General features: G+C 41.0%; 1 protein-coding gene across 1 annotated transcript in view; it reads left to right on the plus strand.

Annotated features, from left to right (window-relative positions):
- The first annotated feature begins 4675 nt into the window (after nucleotides 1-4675).
- Nucleotides 4676-18818, plus strand: part of LOC110603234 — a 56330-nt gene continuing 42187 nt past the window's right edge. Inside the window, exon 1 of the mRNA XM_021740936.2 lies at nucleotides 4676-4713. Coding sequence (XP_021596628.2) covers nucleotides 4676-4713 — 38 coding nt within the window. The remainder of the gene's footprint in view (nucleotides 4714-18818) is intronic.

Below are 18818 nucleotides of genomic sequence, written 5' to 3' on the forward strand. Positions count from 1 at the left end.
AGACCCGTGATGCTGTGAAGTCAATAGGACTAGATTGATGGTCTTAAGCCAATCTACTCCCAAGATTATATCAAATCCACCCAATTCTAAGATCCTTATATCAAAATTGAAGGTTTAAAATTACATTACTCATGTAAACTTTTGACATTTATGCCCACAGTTAATTTTCCTTCCATCACCGACAATCATGATAGATTTGAGCATGTTTTCTAATGCCAACTTTAATTGTTCAGCCACTCTTTTATCCAGGAAGCTATTAGTGCTTCCTGTGTTAATCAATAGCATTAATTGCCTATCCTTGTGTCTCCCAATGAACTTGATTGTTTCAGCTTCTTGTCTACCTTCCACTGCATGGATTGATAGTAACAATTTCTCAGAAACTCCACCTATTTTAGGTGATCAAGATATTGCATACAAGTCTTCCTCCATTGGCCTATCCTCTTGCACATTTTGCTCATCCAATTGTATTGCCAATAGTGTTTTAGGCGTCCATTGGTAAACAAGCATAAACCTCTCCCCACACTTAAAATATAGTTTGTGGTTACTTATGATAATGGATTGGGTTGAATTGGTTCATGTTGCAAGTTTATTAGTGAAGGCATTAGATGTGTGGGTTACAGTAGAGTTGTTGCTAACTTTGCTGATGGGGTTATATTTGGTGGAGCTATTTGTATTTAGTGGTTTAGGAGGATAGGAGTATGTTTGGAAAGGTTTATAATATAGAAGAGTTTTTGTTAGGCTTTAAATTAGAGGTATTTGAGTAAACTCTGGTAGAAGGTTGGATTCTTTTGGTTTGACCAATCAACTTTTCTTATAACTTAGCAATCAAAACCAACTTTTTCTTATAATTAGCTTTTCATCATCCTCACTATTAACCTTATCTCGTCTTTTAAATCCCTGTGAAAGTTGAGAGAAAGTAAGATTCTCATAGATCTATCATGATTCTTTCCATTCTGATCCTCAATTCTTCAAATTCATCCTAATATTCATCCACCCTTGCTTCTTGTCTCATTTTCATAATTCTTCCACAGTACCTTTTAACCTATCATCCCCAAATCTACTACATAATTTATTCTCAAATTCATCCCATTTATGTATCTTACACTTGTTTCAATTGTGGAACCAAATCAAGAATAGTCTAGCAATGGCAACTCTTTGATCCATTGGCACTTTGTAAACATGAAAGTATTTCATGTATTTCCTAATCCAAGATCTTGGTTCCTTTCCATCACAAGTAATCAACTGAATCTATGGTAACATGTCAGTATTGTAGAAAGTCAAGAGCAAGATGAGGCAAAGCTCTTTGTTGCAACTTGTTGTGCAGCTGGAACCAGCAGTGATTCTTGGCTCATTGATAGTGGCTGCACTCATCATATGACATCTGAGATTGTGATGTTCAAGAAGCTTGACAAGTCCTACAATTCTAGAGTAAAGATAGGAAGTGGAGAATTTCTAGAAGTCAAGGGCAAAGGTGAAATCTTAGTTGAAACTCCAACAGGTACAAAACTAATTTCTAAAGTCTTGTATGTACCTAATATAGACCAAAATTTATTGAGTGTTGGTCATATGCTTGAGAAACAATATTCCTTATTGTTCAAAAATAAGACATGCACAATCATGGATCCTACTGGAAATCAATTGATGCGAGTTAAAATGAAAGATAGAAACTTTTGCTTAAGGTGGAATAAGTTAAATGTACATGCATTCTCTCGTTCTATTGATGAGTCTGCACTTTGGCATAGAAGATTTGGACACTTCAACTTTCATACACTTAAACACATGTATGACAAGTGTTTAGTTCAAAACATGCCTGTTGTGCTTTCCACAATTGAAGTGTGTGATGTGTGTCAATTTGAAAAGCAAACCAGAATTCCTTTTCCTATTAATGAATCATGGAGGGCAATAGAGAAGTTGCAGCTTGTTCATAGTGATATTTGTGGTCCCATGAGTTCTCCTTCACTCAATGGGAGCAAGTACTTTGTCCTTTTCATTGATGATTTTTCCAAGTTCTGTTGGGTGTATTTCTTGCAACAAAAATCAGAAATGCTACGAATGTTTCAAAAGTTCAAAGCTGTAGCTAAGAATCAATGGAACTCAAAAATCAAAATACTCAGAATTGATAATGGAACTGAGTATGCTAACAAGAATTTCAGTAAGTGATAGAGTATATTTTAGACTATTTTATCATGATATTATTGATATTTATTTACATCTTTTCTGCCTAATTTTGTGGTTTGATCTTATTTTACAGATATTAGGTGTAAAGAGAAAATCTGGTGAAAATGCTCTTAAAACTACCAAAAAGTGCTAAATATGGAAAGTGCCAAATAAGGAAAGTTTTCAAATAAGGAAAGTTTTCAGACAAGGAAAGTTTTCAAATAAGGAAAGTGCAGAAGCAAAAGCAAATAAGGAAAGCTCAGTCAGAAGATTATTTGAAATTCAAATCGCAGATCTTTCTTTCCTTGTTCAAAGATGTGCACACACTGTAGCAGTCAGATCTTCCTATTTAGGCAGCAAGATTTCAAGAAGACGCACTTGCCTCTTCTGCATTCAGCATTCAAAATTCAAACGAAGGCTCCACCTAAAAAGGAAAGACTGGATAGAATTTCTTTCCCTTCTGCACATCCATCCGCGCGCACAACTTCCCTCTAAAGAGCATGCCGCACGCTACCTTCCTTCTGAAGAGCTTGCAATGCGATTCTTTTCTTTTCAGACACAACTTGGACAGAAAGCACCTCTTGGGCAGCAAGGTCAGCATCTAATCCTATTTAAGAAGCACATAAGGCCAGCCGAATAGCTTCTTCTCTCCTTCTCTTCGGATTCAAGGCTGCCGCACCACATCTTCTCCAAGCAAGCTTCGACTCTTCTCTTCTTCTACCTTTCTCCTTTATTTTTGGTTTTGTTTCAGCCATGAGTGGCTGAAACCTTTTAATCTAGTTGAAGATTGGTTGAAACTTAAGTTGTTTAATGGATTGTGAGATCTAAACATAAACTGTTTGTCTTTGATTTGTTCAATATTCATACAATTTCATGTTTGAATATATTATTGCTTTGTGTTTTGATCAAATTAGCCACTTGATTATTGATTGCAAGGTAATATATTGTTAGTTTGAATAATTTTACATCCGTAATTGCTTGGATTATTCAAACATAAGGACACTTGGTGTAAAAACTAAGGAAATTGTATGATCTAGCAACATCTCATGCGTTTGAGTAGCTAGGATTGGATCTCTCTATCTCTTCATGCAATTAACAATTGTTTTGATGCCTAAAGCCCAAGGACATTCCTTGGCAATTTGTTAATTAGTAATTAATTAGAGAACGTTCTCTAATTGGTTTAATTTTAAGGAGAGACATGGTGGTGAGAAGCATTTTCCATCTCCATAACTAATCTATTGAATCAATCAAAAGAACATAAGTTTCAATGATCAATCTAAACAACTGAAGTGGATCCAACTCTTCGACTAGACCTTTCTCATATTTGATTTCCATTTTATTTTTATTATTCGCTTATTTAATTACTTTCAGTAGTTGCTTAATCAAATCAATTTAAAAACCCCCCCATTTTAATTTTATTGCACTTTATTTTTATTCTGCTTTCAGTTACTTGCTTTCAGTTTCTCATTCGGTCAATTCCCTTGGTCTTGTTGAGAAAAATAGAGAAGTTTTCGATTCTCTGTGGATACGATCCTTTGCCACTATCTAGAGTAGTAATATTGTTGATAACCGGAAAGGTTATTTTTGACCGGCTTCGACAACCGCGTATCAAAAATTGGCGCCGTTGCCGGGGAATTGATTTAACCAATCTTTTTTTTCTTTCATGACCAGATCTCCATTAGGAGACTAGATAAGCAAGCATCTCGGTTGTGGGAGACAACACAAGCCGAGACCACTCCTGAAGAAGCTCCAATCGCAGACCACACATCTGAAACCACCGAACTTCACCAACAAGCCACACAAATGGCCGAACATCATGCACAACCTGCTGCCCATAATGGACATGCTGTCCAAGACCAAATAATTCAAGAAAATCCAGCCATGAGAGCCCCAGTGCAAAGAGAAAGGACCATGAGAGAGTTGGTAGCACCCATAGGTGATCAAGCACCTCTTTGCATCACCTATCCACCTCTGACAGTTCCCTTTGAACTGAAAACAGGTTTGATTCATCTTCTGCCTAAATTTAGAGGTCTCGAGAATGAAAATCCACACAAGCACTTAAAGGAATTTAACATTGTCTATTCAACCATGAGGCCGCAAGGCATAACTGAAGATTATGTTAAGTTAAGAGCTTTTCCTTTTTCACTTGATGATTATGCTAAGGATTGGTTATTTTATTTGCCACCTGGATCTTTTACTTCTTGGGATGACATGGTAGTAGCTTTTTTGAATAAATACTTCCCAACTTCTAAAGCCATTGGCATAAGAAGAGAGATAAGTAGCATAAGACAAAAGCCATCTGAGGATTTATATGACTATTGGGAAAGGTTTAAAAGATTGTGTACAGGATGTCCTCAACATGATATTTCAGATAAGACACTCATAGAATTATTCTATGGAGGATTGCTTTCATCAGAAAGGAGATTTATTGATGTAGCCTGTGGAGGATCCATTACAGACAAGACACCTAGGGAGATGAGAGAACTGATCTCCACCCTTGCAGCCTCATCAAGGCAATATGGAGAAGAAAAGCAACTACAGAGAGAAGCCCATGAGGTAAGTACATCTAATCTTTCCTCTCAGATTTCTACACTAACCTCTGCCATGATAAATTTCTTCACAGGCCAGCCTCAATAAGCCCAGCCAACTAGGCCATGTGGGATTTGTGCATATGTAGGATACCCAACTGATCAATGTCCTACACTGCAAGAGGATAGCCAGTAAGTGAATGCCATTGGAGGATACAACAACCAGCCTAGACATGATCCATACTCCAACACATACAACCCAGGCTGGAGAGACCATCCCAATTTCAGCTATGGAAGGGCTAACAATTATCAGAACTACCAAAGGAATCAAGCCCAACCAGCACCTTCAAGTTCCAACCAGCACCTTGAAAAGATGATGGAGACACTTGCAAACAGTGTGCAGACTCTCCAACAACAGGTGGGACAGATAGCCACATCAACAAGCAAGTTTGAATCATAAGGTAAGCTCTCTTCTCAAACTGAAACTAACCCTAGACAGAATGTTAGTGCCATTTCATTGAGAAGTGGGAAAGAGCTTCAAGATGCCAAATATGAGGAAGAAAAGCAAGTTGCGCAAGAGCCAGGGGTTTCAACTGAAACCATTCTTGCGCAAGCTGAAACCATTCCTGCGCACCACCTCCCTGAGCCAGCCGACTGAACTCCATCTGACACCACTCCTGCGCAAAAGGCTGATCACCAGGTACATTTTCAGATTCCAGCTCCTTTTCTAAAGAGATTCGAAAGAACGCAAAAAGAAAAAGAAGAAAAGGAGATCCTTGAGACTTTCAGAAAGGTGAAAATCAACATACCTCTGCTAGATGCTGTTAAGCAGATTTCCAGGTACGCAAAATTTTTGAAAGAACTTTGCACTAATAGGAGGGAGCTTGCTGAAAGAGAAAAAGTTAGTGTAGGTGAGGTTGTTACTGCTGTGATAAAAAGAGAACTCCCCACCAAGTGCAAAGACAAAGGCATGTTTACTATAGCTTGCAAAATAGGGAATGTTGGGATTAAGAAAGCAATGTGTGATCTTGGTGCATCTATTAATGTTATGCCCCTTGCCATTTATAATTCTTTGAATGCAGGTGCACTAAAAGACACAAGAGTAGTCATTCAGTTGGCTGACAGATCTGTGGTACACCCCATAGGTGTTTTAGAAGATGTTCTAGTTCAAGTAGATGAACTTGTCTTTCCTGCAGACTTTTATGTAATTGATACCAAGGAAGACAGTTGCAACACTACTTCTGACATCCTTCTTGGACGTCCTTTGTTGAGTACTGTTAGGACTAAGATTGATGTGCATGATGGCACATTAACTATGGAGTTTGAAAGGGAAGTCATTAAATTTAATGTTTATGATGCTATGAAATATCCACATGATATGTCCCCTGTTTATGGTCTTGATATTATTGATTGCTTGAGCCAGAAAATTTTTTATAAGAATCAAGATGACATTCTGAACATTAATCTTTGCAGGGAAACTGACCAGGTAAAGGTAGAGAGCCAGAAAGAGCCAAAACTGAAGGAAACAGTCTACAATATCCAACAAGTGAACTGCAGACAACCGCAGGAAGAATAGAAACCATAAGAAGAGAGATCAGTAGCATTAGGCAAAAATAATCTGAGGATTTATATGACTATTGGGAAAGGTTCAAAAAATTGTGTACAGGTTGTCCTCAACATGATATCTCAGACAAGTCACTCATAGAATTCTTCTATGGAGGTTTGTTACCATCTGAAAGGAGATTTATTGATGTGGCATGTGGAGGTTCCATTGCAGATAAGACACTTAGGGAGATGAGAGAGTTGATCTCAACACTTGCAGCCTCATCTAGGCAATATGGAAAAGAAAAGCAACTGCAGAGAGAAGCAAATGAGGTAAGTACATCTACTCTTTCCTCTCAGATTTCTGAACTAACCTCTATTATGAAAAATTTTGTCATAGGTCAAGCTCAGCAGGCTAAAACACTTTAGCCACCTAAGCCATATGGGATTTGTGCATATGTAGGACACCCAACTGATCAATGTCCTACTCTCTAAGAAGATAGCCAGCAAGTGAATGCCATTGGAGGATACAATAGCCAGGTGAGACATGATCCCTATTCTAACACCTACAATCCAGGTTGGAGAGATCACCCTAATTTCAGCTATGGAAGGGCTAACAACAACTAGAGCTATCAGAATTATCAAAGAAATCAAGCCCAACCAGCACCTCCATGTTCCAACCAGCACCTTAAGAAGATGATAGAGACTTTGGCAAACTCTGTGCAAACTCTCCAACAACAGGTGGGACAGATGGCCAAATCTATGAGCAAGTCTGAATCCCAAGGTAAGCTACCTTCCCAAACTGAAACTAATCCTAGACAGAATGTGAGTGCTATCACATTAAGAAGTGGGAAAGAGCTCCAAGATTCCAAATCTAATGAAGAAGAGCCAAGGGCGCAAGAACAAAGTGTTCCAGAAGACCAACCGGCGCACCACCTCTCGAAGCCAAAAGAGTAGTCCAAACCGGTTCAACAGCCAAATGCAAATCAATAGGTAAGTTTCAAAATTCCACCTCTTTTCCCAAAAAGATTTGAAAGGACACAAAAAGAAAAAGAAGAAAAGGAGATCCTTGAGACCTTCAAAAGTGGAAATCAATATACCTCTATTAGATGCTGTAATACCCGGCTAGATTCAGACATCGGAATTCCTACCATCCGGGGGAGTTCGAGGATGTCAGAGGTCTCTGGAAGGGTAAGAGAAAGTTTTCTAAAATATGTGCAAGTGTTTTAAAGGTTTAGCGTAGAAAAGGATTGAGTTTTGAAGAGATATGGCCAAGGAGGCATTTTGCCATGTTCGGCCCCCTAAGGTTAAGTTCGGCCGCCTAAAGTGCCCAATGTTCGGCCCCCGAAGGTTATGTTCGGCCCCCGAAAGTTGCATAATTTTGCATGCGATTCGGCAGCCGAACCTGAGGCGGTTGCTCATCTATAAGGGCACCGAGTGGCAGAAAAAGGAGGAGGTTTCTTCTCTCCTTCTGACCTAGGTGAGGTCTTGATCTCCTTAAAGTATTTTCATGGTTTTTCTTCACATCTTTCACGGTTTTAATGAGTTTTACCCTTGTTTTGAAGAGTTGTGAGCTTGAAACAAGGTTTTGGAGTTTGAAGCTTTTGAAGCTTGGTTTCTCCATATCTTTGAGTTTGGATCATCTCAGCCTTTGTTCTTCAAGAGGTAAGTGTTGATCCATGGTTCTTATGATGTTTTTATGAGTTTTGTAAAGGGAAAAGGGAGCTAGGCATGAGTTTGCATGAGATGTGCATAATAGGGTTATGAATCCTTTATGTTTGATGTGTGTCTTGTGAGCTTGTTTGTTGGAGTTTAAAGTTATTTGAAGCTCCCTTAGGCTTGTTGAAGTGTTTATGCATGTTTTAGAAGGGTTAAATGCATGTGTTGAGGTCTGAACAGGTGATGGAGGGACTGGCAGGCGTCCTTGTGCACGAAACTGAGTTTTGGCTAAACTCAGGTTCGGCCCCCGAAAGTCCAAGTTAGGCCGCCGAACATGCCTGACTTTCGTCTCTGGAGGAGACATTCGGCCGCCGAAGGTGCTGCCGAAGGTGGCCTGTCCAGCCTTCCTTTGCTTGTTTTGCATGCATGTTTTGTGATGTTTTAGAGGGTTTTTAGAGAGATGTTCATAGTTATGTTAGAGTATATTTGGTACCTCATTTAAGTCCATCTGTGTAGGATTGGACCGAGGAACCGAGGAGGCTCCAGAGTTAGAGTTGGCCCAGAGTTAGCCAGCATTGGCTAGAGGTGAGTGGAATTAACCTTCATATTTTGCTTGAGAAATGACACGATTCTAGCATGATCCATGCATCATAAACTACCATGTTATGTATTAGGTTGTATTGCATTAGACTTCACGACGATGATACATTGCATATACGTTGTTGGTTATGTGGATGAATGTTGGATGATCCTTAGCCCTTGACAGAGAGCAGATACAGATTTGTGGCATGAGATAGCCATACCAGGTCGCCCCTGGATAGTCCAGGTCGCTCCTGGTACTATGAGTGAGACAGCTGGGCTGTCAAAGCAGAGATAAGAGTAGACCAGGTGATGACATCGTCTCCCTGGCACAGTTGGTCATGTTATGATATCAGAGCAGAGATAAGAGTAGACCAGGTGATGACATCGTCTCCCTGGCACAGTTGGTCAGATTATCACATGTAGTTGAGGGCTATTGGTGACAAGTTCATCCTTGAGATGATATGTTTGTGATGTGATGCATTTCATGACAGCATGTAATGAATGAACTGTTTTTCTTGTTCCTCCTCACTGGGCTGTAGTAGCTCATCCCACTCCCTTAACCCCAGTTTTGCAGGTTCTGAGATAGCTATGGGAAGTTAAAGTCAGCAAGAGTACAGAGGGAAGATATGCATGAATGTATGGTTGTAATACAGTAGTGGACATGATGTAACTCAAAGATTAGTGGTAATGTAATGTGTATAGATATGTACTGTCGTATACTGGATAAACTTGTGCTTTTCCTAGTATCATTGCTATAGTGTGATGTATGATTAATCCCTTGTACATGAATCCTGTTTTACGTTTCTTGATGAGAAATGTGTGAGTTAGGCTTAATGTATGGCTTTGATGTGATACCAGTGGATTGTGTTACAGAGAAAAAAAAGGGTTTAAACCCCTTGATCCACAGCAGATAGTAGTCCCTGGTATAGGCCCTGAGGGCCATTTCAGATTGATATATCTGAGTAGCAGTAGTTAAGCCTACAGAGTTTACAGGATTGGTGAGTATCTTTGTATCATGTATGGGATTTATCAGGTACACAGAGAGTATAGTCGGCTTGCTACGGGTCCCGGCGGCCTTAAGCCGATCTGGATCCTAGTGCCAGTGATGGTTCGGACCGTTACTGAGTGGTACCGGTTTCCGGGTCGTTACAGATTGGTATCAGAGCATAGGGCCTCAAGAGTACGGTGTGTTGGGATATCCCACATCGGAAAGAGGTGTTGTCTTGTATAGGAAGGAAAGCACAATAAGTTAAAATTATGTCCACTAGGATAGGATATGGAGTCCTGTCTTGCATGCTGATGTGAAATGCCATGATGAGTTGCATGTGCATTATTAATATGTTTGATATGTGTTAAGGATTCATGTGTTTTCACATGGATCAGTTGATGATATTGTGTGTGCTGTTGTGCTTTTTCAGAGGCAGGATGAGAGGAACTCGTCGATCTGCTAGATTGACAGGAGCTCCGCCGGAGGATGAGGACATGGATGCTCATCTCCCCGTTCTGCAAAGGGCAACATCAGATAGTTTAAGCAGAGAAGGTACTTCAAGGGACCCTAGACGGTCTGTTGATGAGAGTAGAAGGGGAGTTGTTCAGAGTAGTATGTCAGGGTATCGGAGAGAAGGAGAGGAGGATGAGCAGAGTAGAGATGATAGCTTTAGTAGAGGTAGGTTGGGAGGAGATATGGGTGAGTCCCAAGGAGGCACTCAGGCCTCGAGGTTTGTTCCACCTCAGTATCCACCCTATCAGTGGGAGGCAGAGTACCCGATGAGAGGTACATCAGAGTTTCCTAGATATAACCCATATCCCACCTTTATGCCTTATCCTTCCTTTTACCCGTCATATCCACAGTATACCATGTTTCCACCCTTCTTTTGTTACCCAGGGTCAGTAAACCCTAACCTAGGGCATGTTGCATCTCCTCCACCACCAGGAGAACCAGTAGCCCCAATTGTCCAAACACCCAAGCCTAGTTCACCTGGGGAAAGTATGGTGCAGATGACAGCTTATTTGAGGTTGGATGTTCCCAAATTTGAGACTGGTGATGACCCTGTTGAGTATCTTAGAATGGTTAAGCTGATACCCGATGAGTTGGGAGCTAATGAGAGTAGAGCCATACAGATGGCAGGGGTTACATTGAAATGTGAGAAGGCAAGGGAATGGTTCACCCAGCATGTGGACCCGAGGGTAGAACGCTTATCCTGGGAGCAGTTTGCTTCAGAGTTTACAGGATGGGTTTGTCCAGAGAGCCCAAGGGAGTGTCAGAAGAGTGACTTTGCGCAGCTAGAGCAGACAGAAAACATGAGTGTAGAAACTTACCCAGAGAACATTGATCGTTTCCCTTTGGGTGAGGCTGCTGCAAAGAATAAAAAGAAAGTGAGAGGCCTGAAAGGGTCAAAGAAAAGAGAGTTCTGGAATAGGGTACAGTTTGGCATGGGTTTTCGCGAGGGTTCGAGTTCTGGTTGGGATAGTTCTAGCTGTGTGAAGTGCGGTAGGAGGCACAAAGGCGTATGTCGGGCTGGGACAACAACATGTTTCAGGTGCGGACAGGAGGGGCACATGGCACGAGAGTGTCCCATTACGGTCATGTCAGCACAGTTCCCACAGACATCCGCAGACAATAGAATTCCACCAGAAGCTCCAGCCTCGGTGCAGGGCAGAGGTAGAGAAAGAGGGGTAGTCCCTTCTTCAGGAGGTTCCTTCAGTGGACGTCCGTTAGTTCCGGCTCGGATTTTCACCCAGGATCAGCCAGAGACAGACACACGGAACACAGTGGTGCCAGGTAAACTCACTTTTGAGTGTTCTGATGTGTATAGACTATTAGTTGATGTGAATATAGTAAAGTGTAATAGAGTTAGATGGTCAGAGATGAGTGAGTCGTTAAAGGTTAGTGCGCCGGGAAAAAGCTCGAGAGCTATAGCCGTGGCTTTGAAATCCAGGTAGAGAGAGAGTGATCTCTCATCTCTGAGTGTAGACCTCAAGTAAAGAAATAAGGCAGAGAATAGCGTAAGAAAGTGTAGAGTAAGAAAAAGAATAAAAGTAAGTAAGAGAAAAGTAAGCAAAGAAAAGAGTAAATGAGATAAGATAGAGCAGAGAAAGAACAGAATAGAATAAAGGTAAAGTACGAAAGTGTAGAAGGAGATTTCAGTTTAGTCTGGGATTAGATGGCAATGAGCTCTGGTTCAGATAGTTCTGGATGCGTGAGGTGTGGGGTTTACACGAAAGTGGTCTGTTAGTATGGGACTACGGCATGTATAGATGCGAGCAGGAAGGACTCATGTTATGTGAGTGTCCTACTGCGGCCCTGATTGGCACAGTCCCAGCAGATGACTTCTAGTAGTGTAACTCAGCCTGTAGCTCTAGCCATGTTTTCGGACAGGGGTTGAGGCAAGAGAAGAGAGTTCTCCTTTTCTTTGGTCGGTTCCCGAAGGAAGATTCATTAGCTTTAGCTTGGATCTTCATCCTGACTCAGTAGGCGGTTAACACATTGAACACGGTGACGTCAAATACGTTCACTTGCGGGTGTTCAGATGTGTAGATTATAGTGGACCCTGATGTTTCTTTCCCTGTTGTTTTGAGAGCCATAACTAGAGGAGGGGTTGATAACTTCTGGCGTAGAGTGTTCTCTTTGGGTCAGAGGGCCCAAGAGTGTGATCCATCTATGGCAGAGTCAGTCTGTCGGTTCAGTTCAGAGTTTGTTGAGAGTAGTAGATGCCGTCCAGCTGACCTGATGGTTCTAGGGGTGACTGATGATGTCAACCTAGGGCGGATTGGCTAGCTACTTGAGGTACTACCTAAGTCTGCAAAGACAAGGTAGGACAGTTCAGAGTTCAGAGGCTCGGATGGGTCAGAGTTAGTCCTTAGAGGGGGACAGTTTAGCATACCCAGCAGTTTGATATCAACCCTACAGGCTCGTACATTCGTTAGGGAAGTTAGTCAGGAGTTTTCTTGCTCTTGTTTGAGCGCATAGCCAGGTCAGGGAACCAGCCTCAGTAGTCATAGACAGGAAAAGAGAAAGAGTGTTAGATGTTATCCCAGACGAGTTAGCAGGTTTACCAGTAGTAAACCCAGTGGAGTTGCAAGTAAGTGAGAATGGAGACTAAATGCATCTTCACCTTTTCCTTTGAAAGGATACCTGTAGCATGTAAGAGTTGAAACCTATAAGAGCTAGTAAAGCAGTTACAGACTGACGAGCGATAGTAGAACTTGGTAGTAAAGGCTTCTATCCGACTTAGTACCACACACCCTGGAATGTTCCAGTATCGTTGTGAGAAACGGAGGATGAAACCTTGAGATTTTATCACAACTGTGAAGAGTTGCACAAACTCACTACCAAGGATAGGTGTTCCATAGGAACAGCTAGTAGAAGCCGGTTGTTTTCTATAATCGACGATCTGTCGAAAGATAGAGAAAAGCCAGTTAACAGTTGCGTAGAGATGAGAGTTTGATTATAATGAAGAGTGTAAACCAGAGGGAAGGGGTAAAACTGCTCAGCGACTCTGAGTATACAAGACAGGATTTACTGGGTAAGGCTTAGCTGCCCTCAGTCAGATGTCGCTTATCAGTTTATCCTATAGAAACAGATAGCTAGAGAGCTAGAGAGCTAGAGCGCTAGAGATAGTCCAGTGTAGTTAAAAAGGGATCAAAAGAGTAAAGAAGAAGAAAAGCGGGCAAGGATCAGAGTGCGCAGCAAAATCGTAGAATAGTTTAGAGAAACAGAGAAGCATGCCCGTTATCTACGAAATGTTGTAGATTTTCAGAGAACATGGCATAGAGGTCAGGTTCTGTAAGCTGAGTGCAATTGCAGGGCATGTCTGTTTCATTGTGATGTGTCACAATATAACATTGAAAGTAAGTAGAGAGAGAGAACGTGATAGCCAAGTCATCTAGCATTTCCGTAGAGTTATAAAGCCGAGAAGCAGCAAAGAGAAAGGAAGCTCCGTAGTCAGATGAAAGATTCAAGTCAGTTGTTGTGTACTGCCAGACGTGATAAGTAAAGAGAAGTAAAGGTTAGTATAACCAGAGGAGTGTGAATAAGCTGAGAAAAGGCAAAGAAAAGAAAAGTTAGTAGTCATATGAAAGAGTCAGGTCGATTGTGTACAAGCAAGAGTGGTAAATAATTAGTGTAAACACAGCTTAAGCAGTGAAGGGTCAGCAAAGTCAGACAGTATAGCTAACCCGGGAGTTTTACTTCAGGGGTATCTGTGTCTCTTCGTAGAGACCGATGGTAGGCTTTCTTCTTGTTTCCCTGTATGTTTATTGTTGTTGTTTTAACATTCGAGGACGAATGTTTTTAAAGGAGGGAAGAATGTAATACCCGGCTAGATTCAGACATCGGAATTCCTACCATCCGGGGGAGTTCGAGGATGTCAGAGGTCTCTGGAAGGGTAAGAGAAAGTTTTCTAAAATATGTGCAAGTGTTTTAAAGGTTTAGCGTAGAAAAGGATTGAGTTTTGAAGAGATATGGCCAAGGAGGCATTTTGCCATGTTCGGCCCCCTAAGGTTAAGTTCGGCCGCCTAAAGTGCCCAATGTTCGGCCCCCGAAGGTTATGTTCGGCCCCCGAAAGTTGCATAATTTTGCATGCGATTCGGCAGCCGAACCTGAGGCGGTTGCTCATCTATAAGGGCACCGAGTGGCAGAAAAAGGAGGAGGTTTCTTCTCTCCTTCTGACCTAGGTGAGGTCTTGATCTCCTTAAAGTATTTTCATGGTTTTTCTTCACATCTTTCACGGTTTTAATGAGTTTTACCCTTGTTTTGAAGAGTTGTGAGCTTGAAACAAGGTTTTGGAGTTTGAAGCTTTTGAAGCTTGGTTTCTCCATATCTTTGAGTTTGGATCATCTCAGCCTTTGTTCTTCAAGAGGTAAGTGTTGATCCATGGTTCTTATGATGTTTTTATGAGTTTTGTAAAGGGAAAAGGGAGCTAGGCATGAGTTTGCATGAGATGTGCATAATAGGGTTATGAATCCTTTATGTTTGATGTGTGTCTTGTGAGCTTGTTTGTTGGAGTTTAAAGTTATTTGAAGCTCCCTTAGGCTTGTTGAAGTGTTTATGCATGTTTTAGAAGGGTTAAATGCATGTGTTGAGGTCTGAACAGGTGATGGAGGGACTGGCAGGCGTCCTTGTGCACGAAACTGAGTTTTGGCTAAACTCAGGTTCGGCCCCCGAAAGTCCAAGTTAGGCCGCCGAACATGCCTGACTTTCGTCTCTGGAGGAGACATTCGGCCGCCGAAGGTGCTGCCGAAGGTGGCCTGTCCAGCCTTCCTTTGCTTGTTTTGCATGCATGTTTTGTGATGTTTTAGAGGGTTTAGGATTGGACCGAGGAACCGAGGAGGCTCCAGAGTTAGAGTTGGCCCAGAGTTAGCCAGCATTGGCTAGAGGTGAGTGGAACTAAACTTCATATTTTGCTTGAGAAATGACACGATTCTAGCATGATCCATGCATCATAAACTACCATGTTATGTATTAGGTTGTATTGCATTAGACTTCACGACGATGATACATTGCATATACGTTGTTGGTTATGTGGATGAATGTTGGATGATCCTTAGCCCTTGACAGAGAGCAGATACAGATTTGTGGCATGAGATAGCCATACCAGGTCGCCCCTGGATAGTCCAGGTCGCTCCTGGTACTATGAGTGAGACAGCTGGGCTGTCAAAGCAGAGATAAGAGTAGACCAGGTGATGACATCGTCTCCCTGGCACAGTTGGTCATGTTATGATATCAGAGCAGAGATAAGAGTAGACCAGGTGATGACATCGTCTCCCTGGCACAGTTGGTCAGATTATCACATGTAGTTGAGGGCTATTGGTGACAAGTTCATCCTTGAGATGATATGTTTGTGATGTGATGCATTTCATGACAGCATGTAATGAATGAACTGTTTTTCTTGTTCCTCCTCACTGGGCTGTAGTAGCTCATCCCACTCCCTTAACCCCAGTTTTGCAGGTTCTGAGATAGCTATGGGAAGTTAAAGTCAGCAAGAGTACAGAGGGAAGATATGCATGAATGTATGGTTGTAATACAGTAGTGGACATGATGTAACTCAAAGATTAGTGGTAATGTAATGTGTATAGATATGTACTGTCGTATACTGGATAAACTTGTGCTTTTCCTAGTATCATTGCTATAGTGTGATGTATGATTAATCCCTTGTACATGAATCCTGTTTTACGTTTCTTGATGAGAAATGTGTGAGTTAGGCTTAATGTATGGCTTTGATGTGATACCAGTGGATTGTGTTACAGAGAAAAAAAAGGGTTTAAATCCCTTGATCCACAGCAGATAGTAGTCCCTGGTATAGGCCCTGAGGGCCATTTCAGATTGATATATCTGAGTAGCAGTAGTTAAGCCTACAGAGTTTACAGGATTGGTGAGTATCTTTGTATCATGTATGGGATTTATCAGGTACACAGAGAGTATAGTCGGCTTGCTACGGGTCCCGGCGGCCTTAAGCCGATCTGGATCCTAGTGCCAGTGATGGTTCGGACCGTTACTGAGTGGTACCGGTTTCCGGGTCGTTACAGATGCTGTGAAACAGATTCTCAGGTACGCAAAATTTCTAAAAGAACTGTGTACAAACAGAAGGAAGCTTGCTGAGAGAGAAAAAGTAAGTGTAGGTGAGGTTGTTATTGTTGTGATAAAAAGAGAACTTCCAACCAAATGCAAAGATAAAGGAATGTTTGCTATTTCTTGCAAAATTGGCAATGTTGGGATAAAGAAAGCTATGTGTGATCTAGGTGCATCCATTAATGTTATGCCTCTTGCTATTTATAATTCTTTGAATGCAGGTGCACTAAAAGACATAGGAGTAATGATTCAATTGGCTAACAAATCTGTGGTGTATCCAAAAGGAGTTCTAGAAGATGTTCTAGTGCAAGTAGATGAACTTGTCTTTCCAGCAGACTTTTATATGATTGATACAAAGGAAGACAATGGTAACACTACTTCAGACGTCCTACTTGGACGTCCTTTCTTAAGCATAGCCAGGACTAAGATAGATGTGCATGATGGAACTCTCACCATGGAATTTGAAGGGGAAGTGATTAAGTTTAATGTTTATGATGCTATGAAATATCCCCATGACATGTCCCCTGTTTATGGTTTAGATATCATTGATTGTTTGAGCCAGGAAATTTTTGATATGAATCAAGATAATATACTAAACAATGACCTTTGCAGAAATGAGAGCTAGAAAGAGCCAGAACTAAAAGAAACAGTCTGCAGCATCCAGCAGATGAGCTGCAGACAACCGCAGGAAGAACAGAAACCAATTGCACCTCTTCAGATCAGTTCGCAAAAGAACCTTACGCAGACAGAGGGCATTCCAAGCGTGCCTCTTTAGTTTGAACCGTAGTATAGTCATGCGATACACTCCTTTCAGATAGGTCCTACGCAAATGGAAAAGGGAGAATCCAGTTCAGCCAGACAGCCAACGCAAACAGCCTATGCGCACAAGGAATAAATGGAATTCCAATCGCCCAAAGCAAAGGAGTATGAGAAACACTTTCTGCCTAAGCCACTAGATAAAGCAGAATCTCGTTTGCCCAAACAGAAGCTCTCAATGTGGCAACCTCCTGAATGTGTAGAAAGCAACTTTCCCTTTGATAGACCTAAGCGCACAAAAGATAAAATCAAGAAGAATGCAAAACATGATGTTTGGGAGGAACCATATCTGAAACCATACTATGAAGGGTTCACAACGCAAGTGGTGGAAGAAATTCCACTACACCATCTCTCTCAGTCAGTCTAGATGATCGCACCACACAAACCACACCAGGGGAGTACTCAGTTTCCTTTGAACTTTTATATTTCCTATACATTGAGGACAATGCATGATTTAGGTATAGGGGTGCATATCTCTGAGTTTATTTTTAGTCATTTTTCTGCTTTCAGTTTTAGTTTGAATAGCCATAGTTTGACTTTTTTCATTTTTGTTATTTTTGCTTTCATTGCACACACATTTAGCCACAGTTTTTTTTTTCTTTTTTGTGTTTTGATTTGCTTTACTTGAACTGATAGACTATGTTGGATGAGCTTTCTTTCCATGACCCCATTGATGTGATTACTCTTTAAACTTAAGTTGAATCAATTGCAGTGAGTTGTATTCATGTTTGGAAATTGCCTTTTAAATTGAATCTTTGAACTTGCTATGGTGAAAAATATATATTACTCATTAGAGAGAATGAATTGAAAGATGTGTGAATGAATTTAACATGACTTGTTTTAGCAATTGGTGTTGATTTGCCCAATACATTGATTAAAGAAATTCGGCAAAGGCTTAGACTTCATGAGCACAAATTTAAAACTGTTCCAATAGTTGAAAGACTATGAACAGAGCTAGTAGCCACTTGGACAGGTGACCAACTGAAAATATATACTTTCACATCAAAAGGTTGGTGACTTTTTCAAGCAAAATTTAAGTGCGAAAGGCTGAACATAGTACTTCAAGGTAAGGGCAAATCACTCTGAAAGCTAGAAAGAGTCTTAATTGAACAAATAATATGTGCATGTGTAATCTCTCTCTTGAGAAAAATAAATACTAGCCATGGTAGGTTAAGGGAGACAAGGAAAGAAGGTGAATATCCTTGATGCATACATTCTTCACGGCAATGATTCAAAGTAAGTATCTAGAGTAAGAGCTTAAGTGGAAATAAATGATCAAGTAGCAAAGAGAGCTTGTTTGACTATGTTTATTTGCTTGAGGATAAGCAAAAGGCTAGGTGTGGGGATATTTAATAGAGCATAATTTAGACCATATGATCATGATATTATTGATGTTAATTTACACTTTCTCTGCCTAATTTTGTGAATTTAATCTTATTCTGCAGAAAATGGTGTAAAGAGACAATTTGGTGAAAATGCCCCTAAAACTGCCTAAAATGGAGCAAAGGAGAGCAAGCATGCCAAATGCAACTTGAAAGGAGCCAAATAAGGAAAGTAATTTGAAATTCAAATTTCAAATCCTTAAGAGAATTCAAAATTCAAATTCAAGATTCAGCTCATTAAGGAAAGTGCTAAATAAGGAAAATGCCAAATAAGGAAAGTGCAGTCCGCAGAGCAATTTGAAATTCAAGATCTTCAAGAATTGTAACGACCCGAAAATCGAACCGCTACCGGCGCTAGGATCCAGATCGACTTAAGGCCGCCGGGACCCGTAGCAAGCCTAACATACATCTTATCACCTGATCAAATCCCATATATGAACAAAACATAACATGGTGTCCGGCCCCCGAAGGAGCTCACACAGGACTTTCTACATAGTGCCCGGCCCCCGAAGGAGCTCACATAGGACTTTCAATCATGACAGACTTATGGGCTATTGAGGTCGCCTTGGTCCATCCACATCA

The sequence above is a fragment of the Manihot esculenta genome, chromosome 16 (genome assembly GCF_001659605.2).
Source record: "Manihot esculenta cultivar AM560-2 chromosome 16, M.esculenta_v8, whole genome shotgun sequence".
NCBI classification, from domain to species: Eukaryota; Viridiplantae; Streptophyta; class Magnoliopsida; order Malpighiales; family Euphorbiaceae; genus Manihot; species Manihot esculenta.